This window comes from Toxorhynchites rutilus, chromosome 2 (assembly GCF_029784135.1).
Source record: "Toxorhynchites rutilus septentrionalis strain SRP chromosome 2, ASM2978413v1, whole genome shotgun sequence".
Classification (NCBI taxonomy): Eukaryota; Metazoa; Arthropoda; class Insecta; order Diptera; family Culicidae; genus Toxorhynchites; species Toxorhynchites rutilus.
The window spans coordinates 42102743-42129554 of NC_073745.1; the positions used below are offsets into that span (position 1 = coordinate 42102743).

General features: G+C 39.3%; 2 protein-coding genes across 3 annotated transcripts; both read left to right on the forward strand.

The window, feature by feature from the left end:
* Positions 1 to 9947: 9947 nt before the first annotated feature.
* LOC129770342 (uncharacterized) lies at positions 9948 to 10887 on the forward strand. Its single transcript, XM_055773090.1, has 3 exons — positions 9948 to 10220; positions 10275 to 10481; positions 10549 to 10887. The coding sequence occupies exons 2-3, from the start codon at positions 10290 to 10292 to the stop codon at positions 10705 to 10707; spliced, it is 351 nt and encodes a 116-aa protein (XP_055629065.1). The 5' UTR covers positions 9948 to 10220; positions 10275 to 10289; the 3' UTR covers positions 10708 to 10887.
* Positions 10888 to 19917: 9030 nt separating this feature from the next.
* Positions 19918 to 26402, forward strand: LOC129769146 (uncharacterized). 2 transcript variants are annotated; one of them, XM_055771234.1, is made up of 3 exons: positions 19918 to 20073; positions 20131 to 20483; positions 20554 to 26402. In XM_055771234.1, the coding sequence occupies exons 2-3, from the start codon at positions 20283 to 20285 to the stop codon at positions 20713 to 20715; spliced, it is 363 nt and encodes a 120-aa protein (XP_055627209.1). In that variant the 5' UTR covers positions 19918 to 20073; positions 20131 to 20282; the 3' UTR covers positions 20716 to 26402. The 2 variants fall into 2 exon arrangements, with proteins under 2 accessions (XP_055627209.1, XP_055627208.1); XM_055771233.1 differs by having other exon boundaries at positions 20145 to 20483.
* The last annotated feature ends 410 nt before the right edge of the window (positions 26403 to 26812 follow it).

The following is a 26812-nucleotide window of genomic DNA, read 5'->3' on the forward strand; positions in this document are numbered from 1 at the left end:
TGCGTTTGGGAGAGCATGTTGTTGCGTACTATCGCTCTACGCCTCGCGTTCATCGCGTTCTGATCAAGCCTCCCGACGAACTCTGGATACGCTTCCTCGAACATTGTTAGTATTCGAGGGCGACCGCTCATGTCCGTCTCCAAAGCAGTGCAGATGTAATAGGCGCGGATCACGAATTCATTCATTTCGTGTGTCCACATGATCCGGCGCCTAGTGGTACCCACAAGTGTGGACGACTGTCGTCTGGCAGTCGCAACACGTCTCGTAGGCGCAGCGTTTCTTGGGTGATGTCGATGGCTGCTGTTTCCGTGTGGCGGTAGCTCTTCGGGTTGAACCCGGCTGGTGGCCCGCTCTTGCACATCGCCCTCCAGCCGCTGGCCGCTCGCTCTTACGCCCGTTCCAGGACCAGCTCCAGTTCGGGGACCCTCCTCGGGTGATCGCATTCTAATTATTCTTCGTGATCGTAGCTCCATTTTATTGGGTGTATCTCCTTTGCCCGGGAGACAGCGGGTTGGCAAGGCCTCCATGACCCGGGAGGCCTTCCCCGGGAGAGATATAGCGCTCTGACTCGCTCGCACCCCCTCACTTAGCCACTTTCGACACCCGTTCTCGGAGCCAAGACCAGGTGTGTGTTTCCAGTTCACGCCCGATCTAAAAATGTCGTCATATGATCTTCGTGGAGGCGTGAGATAGGAACATTTGAGACCAACAGGCAGGCTCCTACCCTATGTTGATCCCCATTTGAGAACCTTTTTATTTTTTGTCTTATTTTTTTGTTATTTGTTTTATTTTTTGTCTAGAAGAAGTTAATATAATTTTAGATTAAGCTAGGGCAATGTAAATCAATTAGTGTAAATAAAATAGTTTAGAAAGACATTATTCCGTGTGTTGATTTTCACAGCGTTTAAGAGTGTTCTAGCAGCTGATTCAACGAGAGTGGTCGTCAGCGGAGATCAGCGAGTGGAAAGTTTCGCAGTCGGCAGCCTTTCAGCCAGCTACTTCCCGACGATTGTGATTGTCGCATGCGTGAGGCATCACCAGCTGTCCAGTTAATCCGAGGAAAGGTCACGAGCATCTTTGCCTCCTCTCCAACCATATACAGTCCACCATCGAACCACACAGAAACTAAAGTTGAGTTCGCTCAAGCCAAACACCAGAGGAGGCACTTAATATACCTTTCAAGTTCTGACTTACACAGCCGGTGCCTGAGGGACGGATGAATAGAACCGATTATCAGCTGACCTTCTTGAAGTGAGCACTCCAACCATATGGTTGGTGCTCGGAATGCCACTGTGGAGTAAGAGTAGTTAAGTTCGGTCGGCTAATATGATTCATTCCGGCTATTCGTGGCACTCTCAATGCAGAATCAGGAGGGTAAATCTTACTGGGATCTTTCAAGCGGTTTGCACGGCAGGTGTTGTACTGCCAAAACTAGTCGCTTCTCGTCGCCACTGCTGCTTGTCGCCAAGAAGCTGGTTGAGGTAAATACGGTTTGGCTTGAGAGATTTTTCGCAGATAAAAAATACCGCAAAATACGGAAAGCAGATTTGAAAGAGATCTATCTATGCTGGAGAACAAGTTCCCTCACTGGTTCTTGCCCCAGGGTGGTATCATCGATTGCTTCGTGGGGGAGTAGCGATTTTATAAGTGTTATATCCAATGGCAACGATGGCCGATCATGACCGTACTAATCAAAGTGATTCAACCCATGTATCAGACATGGTAGTCCACCACTGCGGGTCATCTTCCTCAGTCACATCCGGTTTTGCAACAACAGCAGCAATATCATCACCACCAACCAACCTAAATTGGCAGCTTCAATGGAGCGGGAAAAAACACGTCAATTTTTCCCGGAATCGTTGGTTTTTCATCAGTAGTAAACCTTGACAGAGAAAATTATTGTAAACATACTCTCAAATTTTGGAGGTTTTTATTAACTTAAGGGGGACCCCTGTCAGGAAGGTCGAAAAATACTGAATTTGCCTGATTTTTTTCCGGATGTTGGGAATAGTAATATAGTGTTCGAGTATTTTAGTTATTGTTTAAGGTATATTTGAAGATGTATTTTCGAATTTTTGACGAATTATGATTATTACGCTGTTGACAGTTTGATGATTTGAAATCGGTACCTTGCTGGTGGCATCGGTTCTGAAACAACGGGGTGTCTCAGAACGAATTCCAATAAATATATTGAAACTTTAGGACAATACCTAAAGCGTTACATAGGGGTTTTTGAAAATTTGAAAAATTGCCAAAACGTTAAAAATGAGTAATTTTTTATGAAAAATCGCTGTTTAGAAGCTCATGAAAAAATCGAAAAAATGAGGTATCGAAAAACTTTAGTTTGCTTTAGATAATCCATTTTTACATGATGATAAAATGTAAAAATGGAATTGGATGATTTTAAAGTTCACCCCTCTGAACTTTAGACAAGAATTCGTTACATTCGGTACCGCACGGTGATCTGGCCGATTACCTACGTGCCAATCACCGATAGTGGGACTGTTAAGGTGGGACCAGAATGCCGCGCTATGCGTCGCGTTGCGACAATTGTACTTTGACACTTCATTTTAAATATGTGTGTTTCCATTTAGTCGAACACAATAATGCGTTGCGTCATTAGCATCGTTGTACTAAACTGCTTGCGCCGAATTCGCGATGACAGTGGCATGGTGTCGACGTCTGGTGACAACTTCAAATTAGGGCCATAATTTGGGTCCCAAACTCATTAGTGTAACCTCTATCAGATTAGAAGACACGAAGCCGGTTTTAAATTCTAAAATTTGAATGAAAATTTTCACATCATGTTATTTGATTACTTGAAACACATGTTTCTGACTTTCATTCAACCACATGGCTAAACAATTCCTAAACTAGTAAACGAAGCTCAATGCCGCCAGCGCGGATATGTCAATGTGTTGTTTTTAAAAACATTCAACTGATCCGTGGACACAAAAAGAATAAGATTTTCATACGAACTTTATTTTGTTTTTGTTTACATGAAAAATGGTGACGCGAATGCTAGATTGTGACTGCAAATCAACAGACTGCGTCGGGCGAATGTTTTAGTACAATACGCAAGCAATGACCGCTGATGAGAAGCAACGCACAACGCAGCATTCTGTTTCCACCTTTACTTTCCATTGCTCAGCCTCACCATCGTCGGCAATTGTCTTCAAAAACACCGCTTCGACGATGTGAAAATGGCAGATGTTTCCTGTGGGGGCTCATTAAAAAAAAACAATGTTTGAAAAGGGACTTTAAATTTTGATATAACAAAAACATTGGTGTCAACGGCGACCAATTAATACTTGTTCTATACAGTTGAGGGAAAGCTTCTCTCAGTGTTACGACCGCACCGTTCTCGTGCACATTTCGTCATCGCAGCAATCACTGCTAACTGCATTCTCTCTGTTTATTTACACCGCGCTTTTGGTCACGAATTTTTTTAGCGCCTTTGTTTATAGTGTGATTAATGAAATAGCTCAAAAATCGCATTTTGTTTTTTTGGCTTACGTATCTCGTTTATATTCCTGAACTTTGGTCAGCCTACTTTGGATGAATTTATTTTTTTCAATTCGATGCAGAAAAACATCTAAGGAATCGGAAGCGAATTAATTTTGGTATTTTTTGCTGGAAGATTAATGTGTAATGATGATGTTCCGAATTATAGAGATTTTTTCAGATTTTCATATTTTCTCAGTTCATTCACCGCTAGCTTTAACGAGGCCAATTTTAAAAACGAATCTAAACTGACAGCTGATCGCTAGCAGGATGATTGATTAATCGTGAATTCGAGCATTGTTTCCGGAATAAAAGTGGCGTCAATTTGCAGCGCACTTCAAGTCGGATGTGAAGAAGGTGTTTTTCAACGGTGAGAGCTGAAAACGATTGCATGTTGACGCCACCATTCCACCACACGCCCGTGTTCAGAGTGTTGTTTAGAGCGTTGGAAATGTGATTTTTTTCTAAGAAATACTGAAAAACAAGTTGGTAGTTCAGTAAGTTCAGTCGCTCTAGACAGCGAGCAATCAATAGTACATTCTGTTAATTCTGAGAGTTAACTTGAAAATTTGCTCAAATCAGCGTTTTATTGCTTCGCGAAACGTTCTTGCACCTCACTCAGTGAAAACATGCATTCATCGTCCCTTGTCAGTGCTATCATATCATTCTTGCATTTCTACAATGTTTGTTAATAGTCGGTTATAATTTCGTAGTACTACGTTAACAATGCGATCCTGTCTTAGACACCACTTTTCTTTTTTGACGTAGGACTGCGTCTTTCTTTTCTATACTGGGATGTAAGTTCAAAGTTTCCAAACCGAAAGCGTTACGCCGGAGAACGAGACTTTGAGTGTTAATAGTTCCTGAGCAACTGAACGAAATGGTATGATAAACACTACATTCGAAACATAAAATGTCTACGCGTTCTATGCTTTTTACTTTTTGACCCAAAAACTTGTTTCAATAGCCTTAAAATTGTTTTCAAAACAGGCTATTGAAATCACACCAATCGGTATAAAAGCGAGTGTCGCTCGGAAATCTATTCAGTTATGATTGCGCAACGATTGAAGTACCATCGCTGGAATAAATGGAAGTTTCCCTAACACAGACTTCAAAACCATGGGGCCTGAGGAAACTGGTATTGCAAATTAGATGCAAGCAGCGGGTACTTTTGTACTCGTTTGCATTTTTGCCAATTAGAATGTTTCCCTAATACAGATTTCAAAACCATGAAGCCTGGGGAAATCGGCATTGCAAAATAGATGCAAATTGTGAGTACTTTTGTACTCATTTGCGTTTCTGCAAAACGGAAAGCCAACGGCAGTCCTACGTCAACCTTGCGGTTATATCATAGGTATAATCCATCCATAGTTTTTTGTGCCACGAGGTACCATGAAAAAAACGTGTTCTGGTCTCTCTGGAAAAAAGATTGAGTACCACTGGATTACATGGATCGGAAAACTAGTTCTAATTTTCCTTCAGTTTACTTCATTTTTCTAGCTCCGATTATGAGGTGAGTTATCAATTCTAAGTTTTCTGTTATTTATCTCTCACATTCAATGTAAACGTCAAGAATTCAACTATCACACATTTCTACTGGTTATAGGGTAAGATACAAGGATTCCATTGGAATAGTGTAAATGCAGTGTAATCAATGGTTCGGGAGTTGTGGGATTAGCTAGTCCATGACAGCAAACCGATACCACCAATAGTGGATCATTCTATGCTGGACAAAACAAGTCCAATTTTTTGTTTTCTTTCGATGTCGGTCTACGTCTAACAGGAATATACAGGAGATAAAATGAAAATCTAAACACAGAACATGCAGGAAAAAATTAAAGATTTCGAATGCTAATATTTCGAACATTTCTTAGTAGATCGGAAAGGTGTTTGCATCAATTGATATGAAATATTTCCACGCATCTATCACAATGAACAAAATGTTATTTATATAAATAATTGAATAATTGTGAAATGTCAAGCGTTATCTAAACGCCTCTATTTCCACGTTTGATCGGTCCGGTTCAGGGTTTCCCCAACACGGGCAGGAAACTGTTTGCTCCGAACTTCTTTCTTCTCTTCGTTCACTTTTTCTTCGTTTGTATTTAAGAGGCGTTAAACGTGGCAATTCATTCACCTACAGCCTTGAAAAAGGCCATTTGTTGTTTGAGAAGGTTGGTTGGATTGTATCACAGGCGTAAAATGTGAAACTTGACTTGTTTGCTAAAAAGAAAACTAGAAGCGGGTTATATATGTTATATAACCGCAAGGTAGACGTAGGATTAGCGTTGGCTTAATAATCATTTGTTTGAAATTGCATCTGAATCATTTCTCAATGAATGAATGAATGAATGTTTTGAAAGATTGTTAAGTTTTTCTTGTTAGTATATGGGTGGATGAGTATGGAATTGTTATAACCATGAAATTCAACTCTTTCGAACTTGTTGGTCGTCCTGAAAAGAACCGATGGGTTTGAGTGGTTTTATAAAAGTAACTGAAGATATTTGATACCTGATTCATTGCGTCTTCGTGAGAATAATACACGAGATTGTTCATTAGCATTCCATGCGAAAGCAGAATAGAAACTGATACTCTTGGATTGCATCACAGAACATTTAGTCGAATGCGCAAATGTGTGCGAATATTCCTCCGCCCGGGCACATTCACAGGCAAGCAATTTTCCAATACCACTCCATGCGAAACAAAATAGAAACTGACAGATGTAGGCGTCGGCATCATGCTTCGTGCCTCAATTTTTTGGATCAATAAGTAACAATCATATAAATCTTAGACATTTTATCTTTCGAATGAGGTTATTTTCATATCACTTCGTTCAGTCGCCAAAGAATTATTAACGTCAATACCTTGCACTCCAAGCGTCACTCTCTCGTTTCCGAAACTTCAAGCTTACACCCCGGAACAGAAATGAAACACGTAATCCTACGTCATTATGGGAACCGATACATTTTTCCGTTCGATTTTGGCAACACACCCAAATATTTTGTGTTGCCAAAATCGACCGGTGCCGAAAACGAACGGTTTTTTAATACTTTTTTTAAAACTTTTTGGTGGTTAAAAATATTTAGGGATCAATAAAAAATTACATAACGCGAATATTTTAGTTTTTGTTCTCCTCGGGTACACTATGGTATACACCGAAGAGTCTATTGCTCCGAGGTTAAAGATGGCAAAATATAGAATAACCTTTATACCATGCGCAAATGCTACGGGCACTCACAAAAAAATGCCGATGTTTATAATTGGAAAAACTAAGAACTCATAGGGCTTTCAAAAGCGTTCAAATTCCTGTTGAATATGCCGCTTCGAAAAATGCATGAATAACGTCTTTCGTACCAAATAATCGAAAATTTTGCAGTACACTGAGCCGTTCTCCTTGTTGGTAATTGTTCGGCCCATCATTTCCAACATGAGCTGATTTCGGATGACGGTTTGATAGAGGTACAGTTTCTACTGCCTAACGTGACCTCTTTACTGCAGCCCATGGGCCAACAGGTCATTCAAATTACCAAAACAAGATACCGAGACAAATTACATCTTGAAATCGCCAATGAGTCCAACTTTAAGCAACGGATTAAGAAAATCAACCCTCAATACGTTTCTTTTTGGCTGCATGAAGCATGGATGGATGTCTCCGAAACAGTGATTGAACGATCTTGGAAAAATATAGGCTGGATAGTTGGAACTGCTGCACGAAGACGGCGTTCCTTTGCGTATTTTGTTCAATTCCCAGATGGACATCGACACAGATGAAACAACGGAATTTTTTTTTTTACCTGTATTATAGTGACTTTCAACTAATTTGGCTGGTTCGTCACTTTTACTTCCGTTTTTGGAAGAATGTCGGGAGTGAGAATTGAACTCGTGACCTTTAGCGTGAGAGGCATGGATGTTACCACTACGCCAGATCGCCTCCACGAAACAACGGAATACCCCAAGGGAGAATTTCGCATAGATGAATACTCAGACGCGAAAATTATCGCTCTGATACTGAATAAGGACGACAAAGACTGCATAGAGGAAGAAGGAGATGACGATCATTTCTTGGATAAACAAGGAGACGAAGATTCGATTTTGGTGAACATCGCTCTCCTCATGGCTTGCTTGCTTGTATTTGTTGAGATATGTACCTTGATAAATGCGGGGTGGCAGGATGAAAAACCGCAGATGCAGCCCTTCATGATTTCCATCGACCTTCACCTTAAGAAAGTAACATTCCAATGATACCAAGGGGGAAAACAATGGATTGTCAAGGGGTTGGGGGAACATGCAGATGAGGCCAGAAATGTCGTGTGCACCTATTGTGTTCACCAATTAATTACTTTTTGGATTCGAAGTTGTTAGAGGTTCAATAATAGAATTACCACCCGGGAGTATTCGGAACGCAACAGGCACATGTGCCAAAATCGAACGGGGTCTGTATATAAAAATCTAATCGAGAAAACTATTCGCTGAAAAGACTAAAATATTGGATTAAACGATATTATAAATTGAATAAATGAATTGAAAAATTAGAGGTAAAGCAAAGAAATAAGAAAGGGTGAAGTAAAAAATATGAACTAATTGTTTTGTTGTTTTGGTTATTTTGGTCGAACCAGAGAAGTGTGATGTTCGAAATTTTGTTCATTTTGATCAACTTGTCGGCAACCGTGTTACCGAGGAATTCGAAACGAGAATTTTTCTGGAGTTGCCTCTTCTGTTTCTATGATCCATGAGAGCTTGCTGTTTCCACTACGGAGGTCTAAAGACAACCAGCTGAATTTGAGAAGATTACAATCGGAAGGGATTTATGACTATATTTATGGTTGTTGTTAGGAGGGCAAAAATTGCTCCGCACGGTCCGGGAGCTACTTTTCTATCCTTTGCTAATGCTAGTGCAGCGCGGAGTAATGTTTACGATGTTGTGCTTTTTTCAGCACGTTTCACGGACCGAACACCAGTGACATTGAAAGCAGATTTATTTCTCAAGGGAAATTTAGATCATTTAATTATCGTTTCGAGAAACCGAATATTATAAAGAGATAATTATGAACATTTACTAGGTTTGTACAAAAAGTATCGCGATTAATGAATTTCTGTGGGTTTTTCTTGAATGGCACTTACGTTCCTAGTGGAACTTTTGCCTTCTAAACGTAGATATTACTTGCGTCATTTTTATTAGTAATACTTAGTTCAGATTCCTATGCCGGATTACCACGCCTTGAATGTATTCTGGAGTGGCAAGCTCTAGAATACGCATGACCATAGTGCAAGTCGGAAGAAATCTCTTTGACGAAAAAATTTTTTATGGGTTACGTATATTCGATTTTCATTTTTGCTGATCATTTAATTTTTGACAGCTGCTTTGCTGTCAAACAAAGTTTCAACAAAATAGGATTGAGTCAAGTATTCAAGTTTTATCAAAACAATGACTCAGCACACCCACAATCGATCTTAAAAGCTACTTAATGCATTGATATTGTTTTCCAAATAAATCAAAAAGCTTGTAGATAGGTTTCTCGGAACGGCTTAAGGCTTTTGCAATGGAGAAAGCTTACCATACGTAAAATTGAAACCTGAAATGGACATTTCAACTACTACTCTGTACGTATATGAGTTTAAGTGAATTTCAATACATTCAGTAATCTATAATAATTTTTCGAGAAATAAAACAATAACTAGACCAAAACCTAAATAGAATGCTCTCGACTTCCCCAAGTAGTGGAAAGAGTTCTGCATGGTGATGTACAAATTCACATGTTCCGGAAATACAATAGCCGCGATACTTTTTGAACAGACCTCGTATATGAGACTTAGACAAGTAAGAGTAACAACTGTGGGAGGAATAAACAATTTAAGAACGCGCCACTTCAAATCACCTTTGACCTCCGCCTTTTTCATTCTACATTTAAAAACAAGTTGAACAGAGCGTTTGTCGCATTCAAAGCATGGAGACACCAGCACTCACGAAACAACCATGCTCCAGTTACGATCTATGCTAGACATCTCTCGCAAGCCGTCAAAACAAACTTGAACTTTTTTCTACATACTCAATCCCTGGAAGCTGTTAGCCTCGGTGCGTATTGTAACCGGTAACCATGTGACCCAACATGGAACGCAGGCTGTGATTGGCAATGTATCTAGGAAATGCACCCATCAACACATTTCACGCTGTAGTTCATCGGATATGATTCTCTTTCTGAATTCACATTTCATGTAAATCATCTTCAAATTAATTTCAGGCTCCTGCCAAACATGAAATAATCTTTCGCCGCTCATTCGTTTAATATATCAATCCCCCAAACGGGCGGTTTCAACGCTGATTTATGTGTAGGAATGCATCACGCGGTATTCGTGCGATGGTTTGTTTGATGTTGGTATAGGTCCGTCGTTTGTAGCTCTCTTTTCACCACCATCGTTCCCAAGAGAGCCAATCACATTCGCAGAATTCATTCGCACATTTTCAGGGAGAGAACATTTGCGATTTGGAGGTAAACAACAGCAGCATTTAGTATCGGAATTCGCCGCGTTATGTAGGGTTTGTAGCTAGCTCTGCATGCTCTCCATTTGGACTGTGCCAAGTTAGTGCGGTTGGTTTAATGGTTTTCTCTAGACACAATTGAGTCGATGGCGTCATAGTGACGCTGCTGGGTCGTTCTGATCACTGGAGCGCACTTCGGCAGTTTATCAATAGTGTTCGAGGAAGTGCTGATAACCAGGTAGTTACAGTTAAGTTGCAGTTAAGTTCGCTATTTAACGAGTGTTTCTTTAAGTTGAAGGAAAGCAAAATGGATCTAAATTTCAAGTGTCCCCTCTGTGACACCTACTTCTCTACGCAGGATGACCTCAAGGAACATGTGAAGGCCAGTCATACTTCCTATTACTACGATACCTACCTAGCGCCTCCGCTGCTTATTTATCCCAGCGAAACCGCGGTGCTTACAACGGGAGCAACGGACACTGTTATCACCACTGAACCGGTATTTGATACATCCGCAGGTTTTACCTAGTATTGTATGAATCATTCATGGATTTACCATTTTGCAGATCGTAACAGAGGAAGTTACTGTTGAGCCGGTGGTTGTTGAGGATGATGGATGTTGCGAGTGCGATTGTTGCTGTTGCTCAGATGGAAATGGTGTGTCTGATGGCGGCGCGGATTGTGACTGTGACTGTGACTGTTGTGGAGATTGTGTTATAATGTAGGTCAGGATAAGTGCCAATTCCAGATACTATCGAAATAGTGTACATGCTCCGAAACAGTGCTCCCGCAAATGTTCATGCTTTTAATCGCCACGTGCATTGATATTGCTGCACACATGGTGTTTTGATAAATTTTTATGGAATGTTAATGTATATAATAAAGTTTCTGTGAATGTTCTTGGTGGTCCAATTTTATTTTAAAATTGTGAAGAACGATAAATGCAGATTTTTTTTGGTGCGTATTAAGATGCACTACGTCTGGCAGTCCATTCGAAGCTGATGAACAAATATTGGAATAATGGGTTTCATATGTTCTCAAACTTTGACGTGAACAAGAGGTGTTCAATATTAAAATTGGCATCGGTTCACGCCGAAGTCGTTTCAAGAATACCTCGGTGCAATATGTTAATGTATTTCCATTCCTTTCCATTTTTGTTTATAAGAGGCTTCAAACTTTTTCGCCTTTAGCCCTGAGAAAGGCCTTTGTGGAAAAACTCTATTCGAAACTCCTTCACTTGTCTTGTGAAAGACAATTCATTCTCGCTGGGCGCTCGTCAGCAAGCGATGTTCACTTTTACATACTGTTCGCCCTTTGGCCGGAGGCCGGTGTGCAGTTTATATGAGTTTACCCGTTAAAGAATTTCAGACCTGGGAGTTGTCCAAAATTCATCTTCTCGTACGTTTCGTCATCCATCAGCATGCATCCTTGGTACTTCGCCAAAACCTTGCTGTACAACTTTCGAGCATCATCCATGTTCGATTTAGCCACTCTCAGCGATTTCGCGATTTCAGTACCTGAACATTTTCAATGTTTGTGTATATTAGGCTGTCAAAAAAGTCCTGCGGTATTCCCGCGAGGTGTCGTAAGCGCGTAGTTCTAGTTGTATTCATTGTATCTAGTCATACTATAGCTTGTTTGAAAGGTATTTTTGCTATAATATAGTCCTTGACAGTGTTTTGTTTGGTTAAGTCGTTCGGGAGTTATAGTATCGCAAAAATGGAGCAAAATAAAGAGAAAATCCGACATATTTTACAGTACTACTATGACATAGGCAAAAATGCATCTCAAGCTGCCAATAAAATTTGTACAGTTTATGGACCCGATACAGTTTCCATTTCCACCGCACAACGATGGTTTCAACGTTTTCGTTCTGGTGTAGAGGTCGTCGAAGATGCGCCACGCTCCGGAAGACCTGTCGTCGAAAATTGCGACAAAATCACTGAATTAGCCGAGAAAGATCGGCATAGTAGCAGCCGTAGCATCGGCCAAGAGCTGGGGATAGGTCTTCAAACCGTTATTAACCATTTGAAGAAGCTTGGATTCACAAAGAAGCTCGATGTATGGGTGCCACACACGTTGACGCAAAAAAACATCTTTGACCGTATCGACGCATGTGAATCGCTGCTGAATCGCAACAAAATCGACCCGTTTCTGAAGCGGATGGTGACTGGCGATGAAAAGTGGGTCTTTACGACAACGTGAAGCGCAAACGGTCGTGGTCGAAGCCCGCTGAAGCGGCTCAGACGGTGGCCAAGCCCTCATTAACGGCCTGGAAGATTCTGCTGTGTGTTTGGTGGGATTGTCAAGGAATAATCTATCATGAGCTGCTTCCCTATGGCCAAACGTTCAATTCGGACCTGTACTGCCAACAACTGGACCGCTTGAAGGTAGCACTCATGAAGAAGAGGCCATCTTTGATAAACAGAGGCCGCATGGTCTTCCATCAGGACAACGCCAGGCCACACACTTCTTTGGTGACGCGCCAGAAGCTCCGGGAGCTCGGATGGGAGGTTCTTTTGCATCCGCCGTATAGTCCGGACCTTGCACTAAGTGACTACCACCTGTTTTTGTCCATGGCGAACGAGCTAGGTAGTCAGAAGTTAGCCACAAAAGAGGCCTGTGAAAATTGGCTATCCGAGTTTTTTGCCAATAAGGAAGCGAGCTTCTATAACAGGGGTATTATTAAGTTGGCATCTCGTTGGGAACAAGTCATCGAACAAAACGGCGCATATTTGACTTAAAACAGATGATTGTAACTAATTTTATGAACAAATGAAAATTCAAAAAAAAAAATACCGCAGGACTTTTTTGACAGCCTAATATTTGACACTTTTTGAAAGATAAAGTTTGGTTTGATATTTGTACAAACTCTGTTTTGTTTGCCAATTTTTCAATTATCGTCAGTGGCAAACAATGTCAAACATCGAACATGGGAAAAAAATGACTGGAATATTTAAGGTAACCTAACAATGAACCGAAGTTTTGACGAACAGAAAAAACAAATTCTAGGTATTCAATAACCAAATATTTGCTTGTCGTGTTTTGTGTCGAATATATTTGATCAGTACACGTTGATCAAATTATATCTATAAAAAAAAATTCACAGGAGGGTTGTGCCCGAGACACGACCGCATAGTTGACGTAGGATTCCGTTAGGCTATCTGTTGATTTTGGATATGTTTGAAGAATTATATCGTTAAACTCTTTGATAATGATTTGGTTAAGGGCCGTTTTGTTTGGTTGTTGGGTATTGTTTGTTCACTCCACCAGTGTTTACCGAGTGATGATGACAGAAGGATGGTTAACAGTCATTGGATGGTGCGTATCAGATAAAAGATACAGAAGTGGAACGAGATATGATGAAAACCGCCCTATGTGATCCTAGACGAGATGCCTCCTTTGTTATGTATGGATAAAATAAAGAAACAAAAACTCACCAATGTAATATAAGATAATTACCGATACCAAACACAATTAAATTAAAAACATGTTACTTTAATATAGAGAAAACATATTTGAAATGGAAAAGGTAATTTTCTCTTATAACTTTTACTTTCTGAGTATTCATTCAACCCAATGCGAATTTTAATTGGACTAACAACACCTAATACTATATGTAGAGCATATGGGAAATAAGTTTTTTAATATTTCTTCACTTTCCCAAATTTTCTCGCCGTATAAACTTTCCTTGGGTGAAAATGAACACAGCGAAACAGACAGCTTAAACCAAACGACTCGTTCTCGAGCGGGAGCACACCTTGGTTTTCATTTATGAAAATTGTCAAATTAACACAACTGCTACTGCAATTTTACACTTACACTTGTGCTAAATTTTTCAAAATACACGATCGGTTATTGATATGAAATTTCACGAAGCAACCAACAATGATGTTCCAAATTCAAATTTTATTTGCTAGAATAATAGTATCACTCACCTTACTTGCAATATAAAAATGCCCCCGACTTACATATATTTGCAATGTCGATTTCCCCTGAGTAGCTTGGTTTTGATGTCTCTGTTAGGGACCCGCCACATGTGTCGTCAATTTCGACCAATCAGAAGTGGGTATTTCCGTTAGGATAGGGGTTGAGATTTTTCAATTGTTTATTAGTTGGTTTCATGACATATATTATATGTCATTCTTTGTGTGGACACCGACTGGACAACATCGTTGCTGGACGTGCTGGACGGCGAGGGATCGAGTGCCTTTCTCAAGGCAAGAGGGCGGAGGTGGTAGCGCTGGAGTAAAATAGAGTAGTGTTTTCAAAGGGCCTTTCTCAAGGCTAGAGACGAATGAACTGAAAAAGTTTAAAGTCTCTATAATACAATACCATTACCATTATATTATATGTCAAAAGCCAAATATTTGGCTCCGTCGAAACAGTGTATGAGCACTCTGTCATAATTATTTTTCTAATCGAAATTGAAAAGCAGTCAAAATGACTTGCTTGGGCAATCTAGTTTTAAGAATACGAATCGATTCTACTTGCGTTTCGTTGAAGATGATACTCAACACCGAAAACGTCATTATGCATTTGCATATGTATTTAATCTGAGCACATCAGCAATAATTTCAATAATATTATGGGTGTCGATCGAAAGTTTTTGAAGAGAGCATTCCAAAAATGTACTCCGATTACAGAGAATATAAGCAGAAATGTTGATTATTCGTTTATTTAGTTGAATTTAACTATCAAGATGAATCGGTGCTGCTCCTTTCTGATTGCAATTGAATACACTTATCCCCCTATTTACACGGTACTTGTTTTACACGATTTCGCTTTTGCACGGTTTATGAAATAACAAATTTTTTTTTATGTTCCAGAATTGGCAGGTTATCAATTTACTAGCATTTTTGGAGTCTTGACGTGTGAATTGTGTCAATTTTTCAAACACTTAGAATCCCAGGAATATCTACAAAAATGAAAAGTAAAGGAAAGTTATATCTTCGGCTTTCGGCTGAAAATCTTTTAAATTAATTTAATGATATATAAAGCAAAACAAATCTACGCAGCTGTTAATTGAATCTTTTATCACTAAGTCTGAAGTCGAATCTGAGATCTTCCCGAATTCGTCGACTGTTGAACCTGAATCGCATCAGGAATGCTCGAGTGATAAGGATGATTTTATACTAATCATAATAAAAAGACTGGTGATTTCTGAAATTGGTGATAGCGAATAAACTTATTACAATTTAGTTTCTTGTTGAATAATTCTTTGTTTTAGAATATATTTATAATAAATTCCATAAGTAGATTTTTATAATTGTTTTACTTGAATAAATGATTAAATTGAGCATATATCGAGAGTTTATTTCGTTTTACACGGTTTTACATAGCAAAATCGGAGATTTTTTTTTTTTATAATTCGTTTATTTGTACAGGCTCAGTTACATAGGTTTAAAGAAGCCAAACTCTCAACTATACTTTTACTATTAACATGTTTTCTTAATTCTACGGTTAATGAAATAGGAAACCGATTACTCGCGGTCGACTCGAGTTTAGAAGGGTGACACATTTTCTTTAGGAAAAGGATGGGATGTAAGGAGATTGTAACCATGTTCACACTCACACTCACACTCACTTTCACATTCATACTCACACATCACACTGAATTCTTAAACTATCCTCACATCTAATATGTATTAACAATTTAACTTATTCTAATGTTAGGGAACCGATAGCTCGCGAAGGACGAAAAGGAGGAGAAAATGGGGGGGAAAGGATGTATGAACAATCACACTCGAAGATCGATATCTTTAAGGAAAACATATATTTGGGACATGTAATCAAGGTCTAACCGAGCCAACACATCTCTCACCGGTACATTGGGCTGCCTTCCTCGAGCCCGAAGGGTAAATCGGAGATTTCATTCTACACGGTTTTATTGGTCTTTGTTTTGTTGTATTCTGCCCATAGAACAATGTTATGATGAGAAAAAGTTTAGAATTTGTTCTAAAGAATTCATATTAAAACAATAATTTTGGGTGGGACGAAGTTCACCGCGCCAGCTAGTAATTAATAAAATAGCTGTAAAAACTAAGAATGAATCGTGATAGCAAAATTGATGTAATGTTCATTGTATGATTCTTTTAAAATAATGCGTAACCGGTCATGATTCAGAAAATTTGGGTATAATTCGAAAAATGAGATTTTTTCATCAGTGAAAAATAAGTCAATTGCTTTATTGCTTCAAATTTTATCACTTTGAATCCGTTTTGCTGTTCTTTCAATAAAACTGCACAAAACCGTACACTGTCAAAATTTTCCTAAGATTTTTTAGTTTTTGTTTGAGGATGAATGATGAGATTATTCCCACCTAATTGTTGAAAAAAAAAAAGGATTACGTGTATTTAAAAACAATTTGAATTTCTACAGATATGATACAGCACTTGATAAGGTTTTTACCGTAATTTGTGATAATAGTGCAAACATGATAGCGGCCGTAAATTTTTTTTTAGAAAATTTGAGAAACAAGTAAACTGAAGTTGAACGATGATGGTGATATTTTTGAAAACAATGATGAGCTCATAGCTGATCTAACCCACGAACTTCCTAACAAAATTTGACATGTCATTATATTCCTCAATTACCTAGAGGTAAAGGGACATCCATTATCGACTTGACAGTATCGTGTCTTCGAGTAAACGAACCCATAAAACATTTTAATGTTTTGTCAAAGTCAAAATGTTTGTCAAAATCTACATTTTCATCAGGGTGAAGTACACGTACGAGTAACGCTTGATAATTGTTAAAAATTACTACCAAAATTCGGAATCGGTGCCACCCCGCACGAAGCAACGGAAATATCGCAGCCACCGGAAATATATAATCCATCTGAAATGTTCCAAATCAGCCAATTGCACGGCGTGCTCAAGAATTAGGCTACCCCTAAAACTTCATTATGGCGTATTTTGCGAAAAGATCTTGTTCTACACCCTTACAAGATTAAATTGACTCAAGAACTGAAGCCAATCGACCATATGAAGCGCCGAAACTTATCCGATTGGGCTCTGGAGAATCTTTAAGAGAATGATTTTTATCGCAAAATCATCTTCAGTGATGAGGCTCATTTCTAGCTAAATGACCAACAATGGACAACAAGCAAAATATGTGTTATTGATCAGATGCAAACCTACATGCGCTTCAAGAAACACCATACCGCAAAAAATACTATTTGAACATGTGATTTTAATACCGGAGGAGTGATTGGGCCGGTCGTAACCAGTAACGGCCGATTCGATCCCTATAACTATCACACCGAGCAAATTCTCGTATTTTGTAAATCGATAGAATCTTATCAAATCGAGTTATTTCTCGAACGTCGTCCAATTGCATATTTTGAAACATTGCTGAAATGTTTCCAAAAGCAAAACATCAGGAATGCAACAAGCAAACCAAACAGCTCGAAAAATTATGCCGACAGCTTTCACCCGACTGTAGACTGAATAACAGCGAAATAGAGCTAACGAGCAAAATTCTGTTCAATTTGAATTACATAATAGAGCCCACTTATAATTTTAGATAGTCTTCAAAGGCGAAATTTTCTCAAAAAAAAAACGGTTTATAATAATTATAAGGCTTCGAAAAACAATAAAAACAAAATTGTGCTTGTTCCCGGATGTTTGCAGCATCTTCAATTGGTCATTCAACACGTTGAGCCCAGATCGAAATAGGGGATCGACAATGAACTTTTCGTCTTGCCCACATCGGTCCCAGTGCATCAATAGTGGACTTTTCTAAATATTATTTTGCAACTTTGTTATTGTCGATCCCAATGCCATCACTCTTCGAACGCAAAGTCTACTATCGGTCCGGTGAGATCAGCGCAAAAAAGAAGTGAAATTCAGTGTTAGTCCCCGACGCGGGCCTTAACGTGTTAACAAATGATATGCCTGGAGAAAACATTGTTTAAATTGTTCCTAGTGCCAATTTTTTGCTTCATTACAAGTCATGGTCGAATAACTGGATGTGTTAATATTAAGGGAGTAGTACACTATAGAAACTTGAAAAAATAAAAAAAATATTTCTTGTCTAAAATGTTCTCTGGGATGTCTACTTTACTGTAGTTTTTGTCCCAGGTTTGTCCGATGTTCCGTTTCAAAGTTACAGACCGATTAGCGGACCTAAGTCTTTGCGTAAGGAGCGCGGATCCAAAATTTAAAACGTGGATTCTTGAAACCATGTTTAGGGAGTTCTACGTCCGGAACGGTCCATCCGATTTCGATGGAATAGGTTTTACCAGATTCTCCACTAAATTTCCTGTCATTGTACGTAGGATTTTTTCGATAATTTGGAAAATAAAATTTCGGTGAATGTTTTTGTCTCGATTTTTGAGGCAAAAACGCAATTTTTTTACAAAAAATGTCGCCAGTTCGTCAAAAATCAATATTTTGGAAAAATACTGCGTACGATGACAGGAAATATATTCTGGGGACAGTCCAATTGACACCATTTTTTTTTGTTTGTTAAGTAATATGTACCTAATAAAACTGTGATATCAGATTATTCATAGTAATTTATTTTCTCGTTGAAAAAAAAATCGCGAAAATCACGACCTTTTTATGATGTTCATAGTGTACTACCCCCTTAAATAACCAACAATCGGAATGAAATTATTTAAATGTAAATTTTAATGAGAAAATATCTACTCTCTCAACAAATATGTTTTATTGAGGTAAGCATAAACACCTCATAAAATGATCACTGAAAAATGTGGAAGGATATTTAATCCATTGCGGGGTGACACTATCCTAGATCAGCTGGCGGGCACCTATGAATACCTACGCGGGCGATCGGTAGACCCCGGACTATCGTTTGGCCATCCCTGCTGTTTAGTATAAGGACTTGATATTGAACTTGTTGATTTTTGCAAGCCGAGGGTACTTCTGTATTCGCATGCATTTTTGCATTCCGGAATGTGTTCTCCTAACACCAATTAGAAAAGCGGGTACGAACTAGAGATGGGCGAGCGCTCCGAGCCGCTTATTTGAGCCGGTTCGTCAGGACGAGCGTACGATCCACGGTTCTTTACAAATGAATTATGGTTCAAAAAAGAGCCGCGGTTCAAAAAGAAGCCGCTTTCCAAAAGGGTCTCGGCTCCCAAAAGTGCTGCGGTTCAAAAAAGAGCCGTTTTTCGAAAGAGTCTTGGCTCAAAAAAGAGCCGCGGTTCAACAGGGTTTCGGCTCAAAAAGAACCGCTCAAATGAGCCGGATCGTTCCAATGAACGAGCGGCTCTGAGCCGATCACTGAAATGAATCGTTTTGCCAACCTCTAGTACGAACACAATACTCACTCAATCAATAATTTGATCAATACAAACCAATGATTACTAAATCAACGGTAGTCCTACGGCAACTTTGCGGTTATATCATAGGTGTAATCTATCCATTTTTGGTTATGGAATAAATGGTAGATGAATACAATTTTGCTACAGAAATCTCTACTAGCTTTCAACCAGATGAATTGATGAGGCAGTCCTGCAGGCAGTTCGATTCCAATTGGTTCTTAGAACATTTAAAGTTGGTTGGATTTACGTTTATTGAGGTCTAAAATACATTTTTCACGCTTCTATATTTTAAAGATTTTTATTTTACATCCTATATATTCCCGTTAAACTTAGTCCTAAATTAAAACGTGTCAACGGTATTTTCCTTAGAATTAAGGAAAAATGGTTGTATATATAATATTTGAAAATTATAGTTGAGGGTTTGGCTTCCTATACCAATGTACCTGAGCCTGTAAAAATAAACGAATTATCAAAAAACAGCATCCTCACGACGGTACTTCCAAATATTCAGTGACCGCGTAATCAGCGCGAGCTTTTACTTTGGAATAACATCGCAGGTTCGAATTTCTCCGAAAGCTTTGGGTGGTTCGAAAAAGCTCCCGCGAGAGTCGGTGGGAGGGTGGCCTAACGATGTAAACAACATTCGAGACAATATGTCTGGAAGCAACATTTTTCGCACAAATCATTCAACGTTCGCTCTTCCTGTGCCGAAATCTAACTGCAGGCGTAAGATGGTAATATTGTTCTAATCATTCGGCACCACAAGTGTGATCAACGGGAGCCTGAACGTGGAGTAAAGGTGGGTAATTAAGATTAAAGATTGAATAAGGTCAAACTGACAATGAAATAATCGCAGTGATTTTTTTCTAGGCAACTAAACGCCCTTTCCACAAACAGCTGATTACATGAAGTAAGGAGGAAAAAGTTTGGAGAACAAGATGTTATCTCTTGTGGGGCATTATTAATAGTTCTGTCTGTTGCAATCTGGACAAAACGAGGGAAGAAACAATGAGCGTAGCGACAATGGATTTCAAATGTCCTCTCTGTGATATGCCAATGCCGTCGCAGGAGAAACTGAAACAGCACATAAAGAATACCCACAGTGCGTTCTTCTGCGACACCTATCTGTTCCCACCGGAGATGCTCTTCCCCGGAGCACCCTCCAGCATCGCCACAAACAACCTGGAAGGCGTAATAACTAGCGAACCGGTTAGTGAACGCTTCTATATTTGTATATTGAATTATCAGCGTCAATCAACTTTTGTCGCGTTATTCATAGCTTTCCACGCCGGAAGTAACGATCGAACAGGTAGAGGAACCATGCTGCGTGTGCTGCGAGTTGGAGGGAGCCGAAGGGGACGGGGCGGCGGATTGCGGAATGTGCGATTGCAACTGCGAGGACGATGCGGGTGGGGAGTGTGATGACTGCATTATGATGTAAGTGTTACTTAGCTCGTTAAGTATGGGCTTCCCGGTAGTAGAACTGTAAGCGCTGCCTATGGAAACCCAGACACGAAGAACGTGAAATTGATGTTAAACATAGTTAGTTTTTAAAAGTGCCTATATTTCTGCGAGGATAAACCATCACACGTCACATCAAGCACAGAAAGCCATACCAGTTATAAACACACACAAACACAACCTTTTCCGTCACATCAGAAGCTGAGAAGATATATTTTGTGTAATAGAACTGCACGAATCGAACAGCAATCAGATTCTTCCATTCGAGCGAACGGTAAATTTATCAGAAATGCGAAACATCACCGATAATTTTATAGCCTTGACAATAGACCGATCTTGAACAAACACAGAAAATTGTCCCACCCGAAAAATAGAATCATTTTACAGAATAGCTCATCATCGATTTTTTTTCCAGACAATGGTGCTCGATTTGTATTTTTCCTAAGAAATTCACCAATGTAGACATGTTAGGAGCAATTGATGTTTTAAATTACCTTTTAAAGTGATACCAAATCTAAAAGATGTAAGCGATAGACTGCGCGCAAAAATGGCCCAACGTTCCAAACGTTTATCGCTCTTGCCAAGCGAAGTTTTAGAGTTTAAACGAAATGTTACCGTTTTGTTTCCTAACGTATGAAAATGTCAAACTAGAACGATGTCACCCACATAATCCCCCAACCGAATATTCACGTAGATGTTTAGAGATAAAAGTATAGAATATATAATGGAATTGCACTATTTTAGCGGCGTAGAGTGAATGTTAGTTCGAAAACTATATTCTAAAGTAGTAGATAGCACAGATGTTAACTATGCTAGGAGAGCGGTTAGGCGGTGGGTATATTTTAGGGTCCAGTTATATGTGTGGCACGCTTGGAATCTTGTTCATTGACTATTATCGGGAATTGTACCGTGGCTACATATGTAGTAGAAAAAAATATTAATTCTACATTATTGAGAAAAAATCGCGCTGCGCTATTATATTCATTGGCGATAAAAATTTAATTTAAAGTATTCTATCAGAAGTATGATTTGAGCAGCTTGTGAATGTAATAGTGGTGGGAAAGAATATTTGAATAGTTTGTTTGAGAAACCTCATAATCACCACTTTTATCAAAATTGACTTTTTTGCATTGTTTGAGTCCTTACCTATATCTACTATATCTACTATCAAAATTTCAGATTAAATTAGTTCTGCAAACCCCTATTGGCAAAGAATCGTTTTTTGAGAAACCTCATAAGTTAATGTTTCCGATTATCAGCACGGGCGGCGCTGAGATAGGTATATAATCTTATTCATTTTTTACATCTGATGTTATAAGAAGTTTGCGCAACTCAACTCAATCGAAATGTCTTCCGACTCAAATTGCGACCCATACACGACTCCGGAACGTACGCGTGGAGTTCGGAAGACACCAGAATACAAAACGGAAGTTATAAAAAGGGCAAGAGTTCATGGGTACAATATTTCCACAGTACTCAAAAAAGTCAGTTTGTGCTGAGCTGCTTTTAAAATCTTTCACGGTATTACACCTAATAGAGTTCGAAGATTGTGCTTGCTTTTGACAAAAGGCAAGGTTCCAAACGATTTGAGAGACGAATCATCTTCCGGAAACTCCAAGCCGGGAACTGTAATCGACCTTGTCAGACAACACATTTCCTCGTTTCCCCTCAGAGTATCTTACTACATCCGTCCGTCGAGAAACATTATTTGAGTGAGAAGCTTGATCTTACCATAATGTTTAAATGTTCCGAGAGAAACATCCAAACATAAAATTGAGCACTTGTTTTACAGAAAAATGCAAGCAACATTTTGATTTGTCGTTCGGTCGCCCTCAAGTGGATACATACTGTGCGTGTGAAGCACTTTAATACAGAATGAAACAGCCAAACAGGCAGCTATTAATAAAAAAGTTTTACATCTACGCTGAGCCAAGGTATTTTCATCCCTTATGATGAAATTTTGCGAACAATCCGATGACAGCGCTGTAGTTATTACCATGCGTTACATGCAAAACTTGCATGCGGCTAATATTCCCATCCAGGATGTGTTTTATTTGAGACAGCTCACTGTGATTGTTTTCGGTATACACAATTTGAAGGATGGGAGTGCTAAATTTTTCGTGTACCACGAAGGGGACGGCTCCAAGGTTCCAAACGAAGTGTGCTCGTTTTTCATGCAGTACATCACAGAGAATCTGGAGAACGCTAAGCACCTCTACATGTTTTCCGATTCATATGCTGCTCAAAACAAAAATAACACGATGGTGAGGTTGTGTTCAGCTTTGGTCAACCTGGGGAAATTTGGATTCGTTGATCAATATTGGCCGATTAGAGGATATTCTTTCCTGCCATGCGACAGAGACTTTTCAGTCCTGAAGAAGAAGATTAATATGGTAGATCGTGTTTACACAGTAGGCAGATCTTATTAGATTTGAGGTGCAAATCGTTGACGAGGATATTGTAGACTTCAAATCCTGGTGGACATTGCATTACTTTGGGGATTGCCCGCAATCCCCAAAGGACCAAAAAGTGCACTTCAAGGTTTCGCAATTCAACCAGTTTTCCCGCCCGAAAGACTTCATGGATCTATTGGAGACAAAAAATCACATACGTGACAGCTGTACTTTTCGGCTTCTGCAAACCAAATCAGAAAAATCGAATCTTCCTACTAATCCTGCATATCCAGATGAAAAAGTTCCGATCAAAATAAATAAAACGAGGACACCAGAAAGTTGATATTACGGATGAAGATAAAATCATATATTTTATTACGAAATTTTGACGGATTGGGTTACATGTAACATGGAAGCCCAGAATGAACATGGCCAATAGTCCAATAAAATATTAAAAGTACATGGAATTCAATTGAATCACTTCAAAACCGCTAAAGATACCGCCGATTTCTCGTTTGTTTGAGAAACCACATAAATTCACCAACTTCAAAGCGTCATGTTTTGACCTAAAATCGTTATATTGATGAAGAAGTGGTTCCATATCATACGATTTGTGTGTAATAACCGAATCTGGTATCAACAAATAGGATGACCAGGTCAAAATTTTGAGAAAAACATTTTTTTTCGTTTTCCCGCAAGTGCGTCAAATGGACGATATGTGGTTTCTCAAACATCTTTAATTCGATTATTCGATTCAACAACGAAAAAGTCCCTATTTGAACTCGATAAGGCTTTACTATCATATGGAAGAAATTTTATAAACTCATCATTTTTGGAAGACACATAGAATAAATTTAACCTACATATTAAAAAAAACGGGAAGTGGGTTATATCTGTTGTATAACCGCAAGGGTGACGTAGGACTATCGTTGATTTAGTGATCATTTGTTTTTAGTTGCATATGAATCAATTCTGAATGATCATTCATGAATATTATATATGTCCCCCATATATAATATTCATGAATGATCATTCAGAATTGATTCATATGCAACTAAAAACAAATGTTGTCTTGATCAAAACTGAGACATTAAACTTATTGAACATAGACGTATTATCTCTTACTAAAATTACATCTCCAACGCTCCAAATTCCTAAATTCCAAAATAACTTTTTTTTAGAAAGTTCTGGTGGCCCCGAAAAGAACCGTCGCTTTCTAGGAGCAGCTGAAGATAGTTGATCCATGAAAGAATTAATAGATTCAAAAAAGTTGTACATCCAAAAACACATTTTTGAGATGATACTCATTTATTAGAGAATATTTTTATCTATCTTCAGCCAAACTTTTCATCGGTTTGAGATTTGAGGTTTGAGGGTTTGAGAAAAGTTATAGTCCAAACCAAAATACCTAGAAGTGTGGACATTTTCTTCAGACAATGGTTCAATAGTTTTAAATTGCAACAAATGATATACTCCAAAGCACAGAATAATCGGGCAAACGTATGCCGGGTCTTACTAAAGAATCGTCTCCCATGTTTAAAACTAATCGGGCAATCGACGAAACACAGGTTTGTTTGCGAGAGGTCGCCGCTTCCGACGGCGGGTCGGCGGCCGACACGGATTGCATCATCTTCCGTCGTCTATCGTCACTCACAGACTCGTGAGTGATTAACAGGCCGGTGTTTAATTTGCGTGGTACGATTTTTAATAGATCCAGTCAATTCATCTGTTTCGCTTAGACATTGTCGGAAGAACATTTGTGACGGTAGCGAAGCAGAGAGAGTTGTACTGAGAAGAAATGCGTCTGAAACCAAATACATGCTGGCTTCCGGATCCGAGCACGACAGGACCCGATTAGGTAGTAGGCGATGAGTTCGAGGTAGTCATCCAATTTGTCTAGTGAACCTGAATTGAACCAGAAAATCGTGAATTATATTCTTAAGCATCCATATTCGACCTTTATTCGAGACATGAACAAGAAATTTGGTACGTTTAATACGCTAGATCATTCCGATGACACTTTACTATCTATCAACACTATAAACAATAGTGAAACGAGGCATCATTTTACTAGAATTTGTGAAGCCCATGGTTTGAGAACTGCAGCCATGGACCGACTGCGCTGGTGTAACACGGCGAAGAAGATCTATTCTTTTTGTGGGATGTAGGATCATTGTGAATAAAAAAAAATGGAAAGTCTGTCCTCAGTTCATTAAACTGTGTGAGTAATTCCCCAAAGAAAAAAGAAGATAGTATAATACAAATACAATATAATCCGCTGAGAAAAAATGTGACACACGAAAGCCTAATGGAACACTATACGTATTGCCATTCACAAGTAGCCGTCAGTACGATTTTAGGTGCATTAGGTTGAGGTTTAGGTGCAAAACCGGGTTTTTTCAAGCACAAATAATCAAAACTCCACATATTGAATCGTAAGGTATTATTCAAATAATAACTAGTGCTCACAAAACTGTGTTCCAATTATGACGTAGCGCTACGTCTTCCAGTGTCATATTGAAAAACAAGTCACGTTCTTTTGGAATAATGTTAAAGTTAATAACTTGATGATTTGCCAATCGAAATTATCTACAAAAGTGTTGAAGCAAAGCATTTACAATATCTATTAACCAGTCTTGCTCCTGTCATGACGTCTGGTGGAGAACGCTTGTTCATTTCTACTTCATACACACACATTGTTGTTGTTTTTTATGCTTTCTCAAATGCAGATTGGAATGGTTTATATTAATTGATCGAACCGTAAAGAAATTGTGGTTATGGATCAAATATATAACCCTTGACCGTGTGTAAAGGGTGTGTCACATCAAATTGCATCACGGAAAAAACGCTGTAGAAATTTAATTTTTAGGAATTATATCTTCAGCTTTCGCTTATAATCAGATAAGAGTGTATAGATCACGTTGGCCATGCTTCACTGTCAATTTTTCGTAAATTTGGAAAAATGTCGTCGAACGAAAAAGAGCGTCGTGAATTAATCCTGTGCACTCATTTCGAGAATCCGGAGTTGTCACATCGGGACATCGGTAAGATGCTGGGAATCGTCCAATCCACGGTCAGCAGAGTACTAAAACGATACTTCGAGAACCTAACCATCGACCGGAAGGTGAAGAACGGCAAAAGTGGATGCTCCGTCAGTGAAAAAGATCACAAGCGCGTAGTTAAGCAGTTTAGACGTGATCCGAGAAGTTCGGTCCGGGATGTCGCCAATAAGCTGAATTTGTCAAGTTCATTCGTCCAGCGGACCAAGCAGCGGGAGGGCCTGCGTACATACAAGGTTCAGAAGGCTCCTAACCGCGACGAAAGGCAAAACATGGTGGGGAAGACGCGAGCCCGGAAGCTGTACACCGAAATGCTGACGAAGCCGCATTGCCTGGTAATGGACGACGAAACCTACGTCAAAGCGGACTTTCGTCAGCTGCCGGGCCTGTTGTTCTTCTCCGCAGAGGACAAATTCAGCGTTCCGGAGGAGATTCGCAAGCAGAAACTATCCAAGTTTGCCAAAAAGTACATGGTGTGGCAAGCGATCTGCTCTTGCGGAAAGCGGAGCGCCCCCTTCGTGATGACCGGCACGGTAAACGGGCAGGTTTACCTTAAGGAGTGCCTACAGAAGCGCTTACTACCACTATTGAAGCAGCACGAGGGCCCGACCATCTTCTGGCCGGA

Bases quoted from the DNA above. Each gene is read 5' to 3' on its own strand.
- LOC129770342 (XM_055773090.1), top strand. From the start codon at position 10,290: ATGGATCTAAATTTCAAGTGTCCCCTCTGTGACACCTACTTCTCTACG. The intron at 10,482-10,548 runs GTATTTGATACA...ACCATTTTGCAG, and splicing joins CTGTTATCACCACTGAACCG to ATCGTAACAGAGGAAGTTAC.
- LOC129769146 (XM_055771234.1), top strand. From the start codon at position 20,283: ATGAGCGTAGCGACAATGGATTTCAAATGTCCTCTCTGTGATATGCCA. The intron at 20,484-20,553 runs GTTAGTGAACGC...CGTTATTCATAG, and splicing joins GCGTAATAACTAGCGAACCG to CTTTCCACGCCGGAAGTAAC.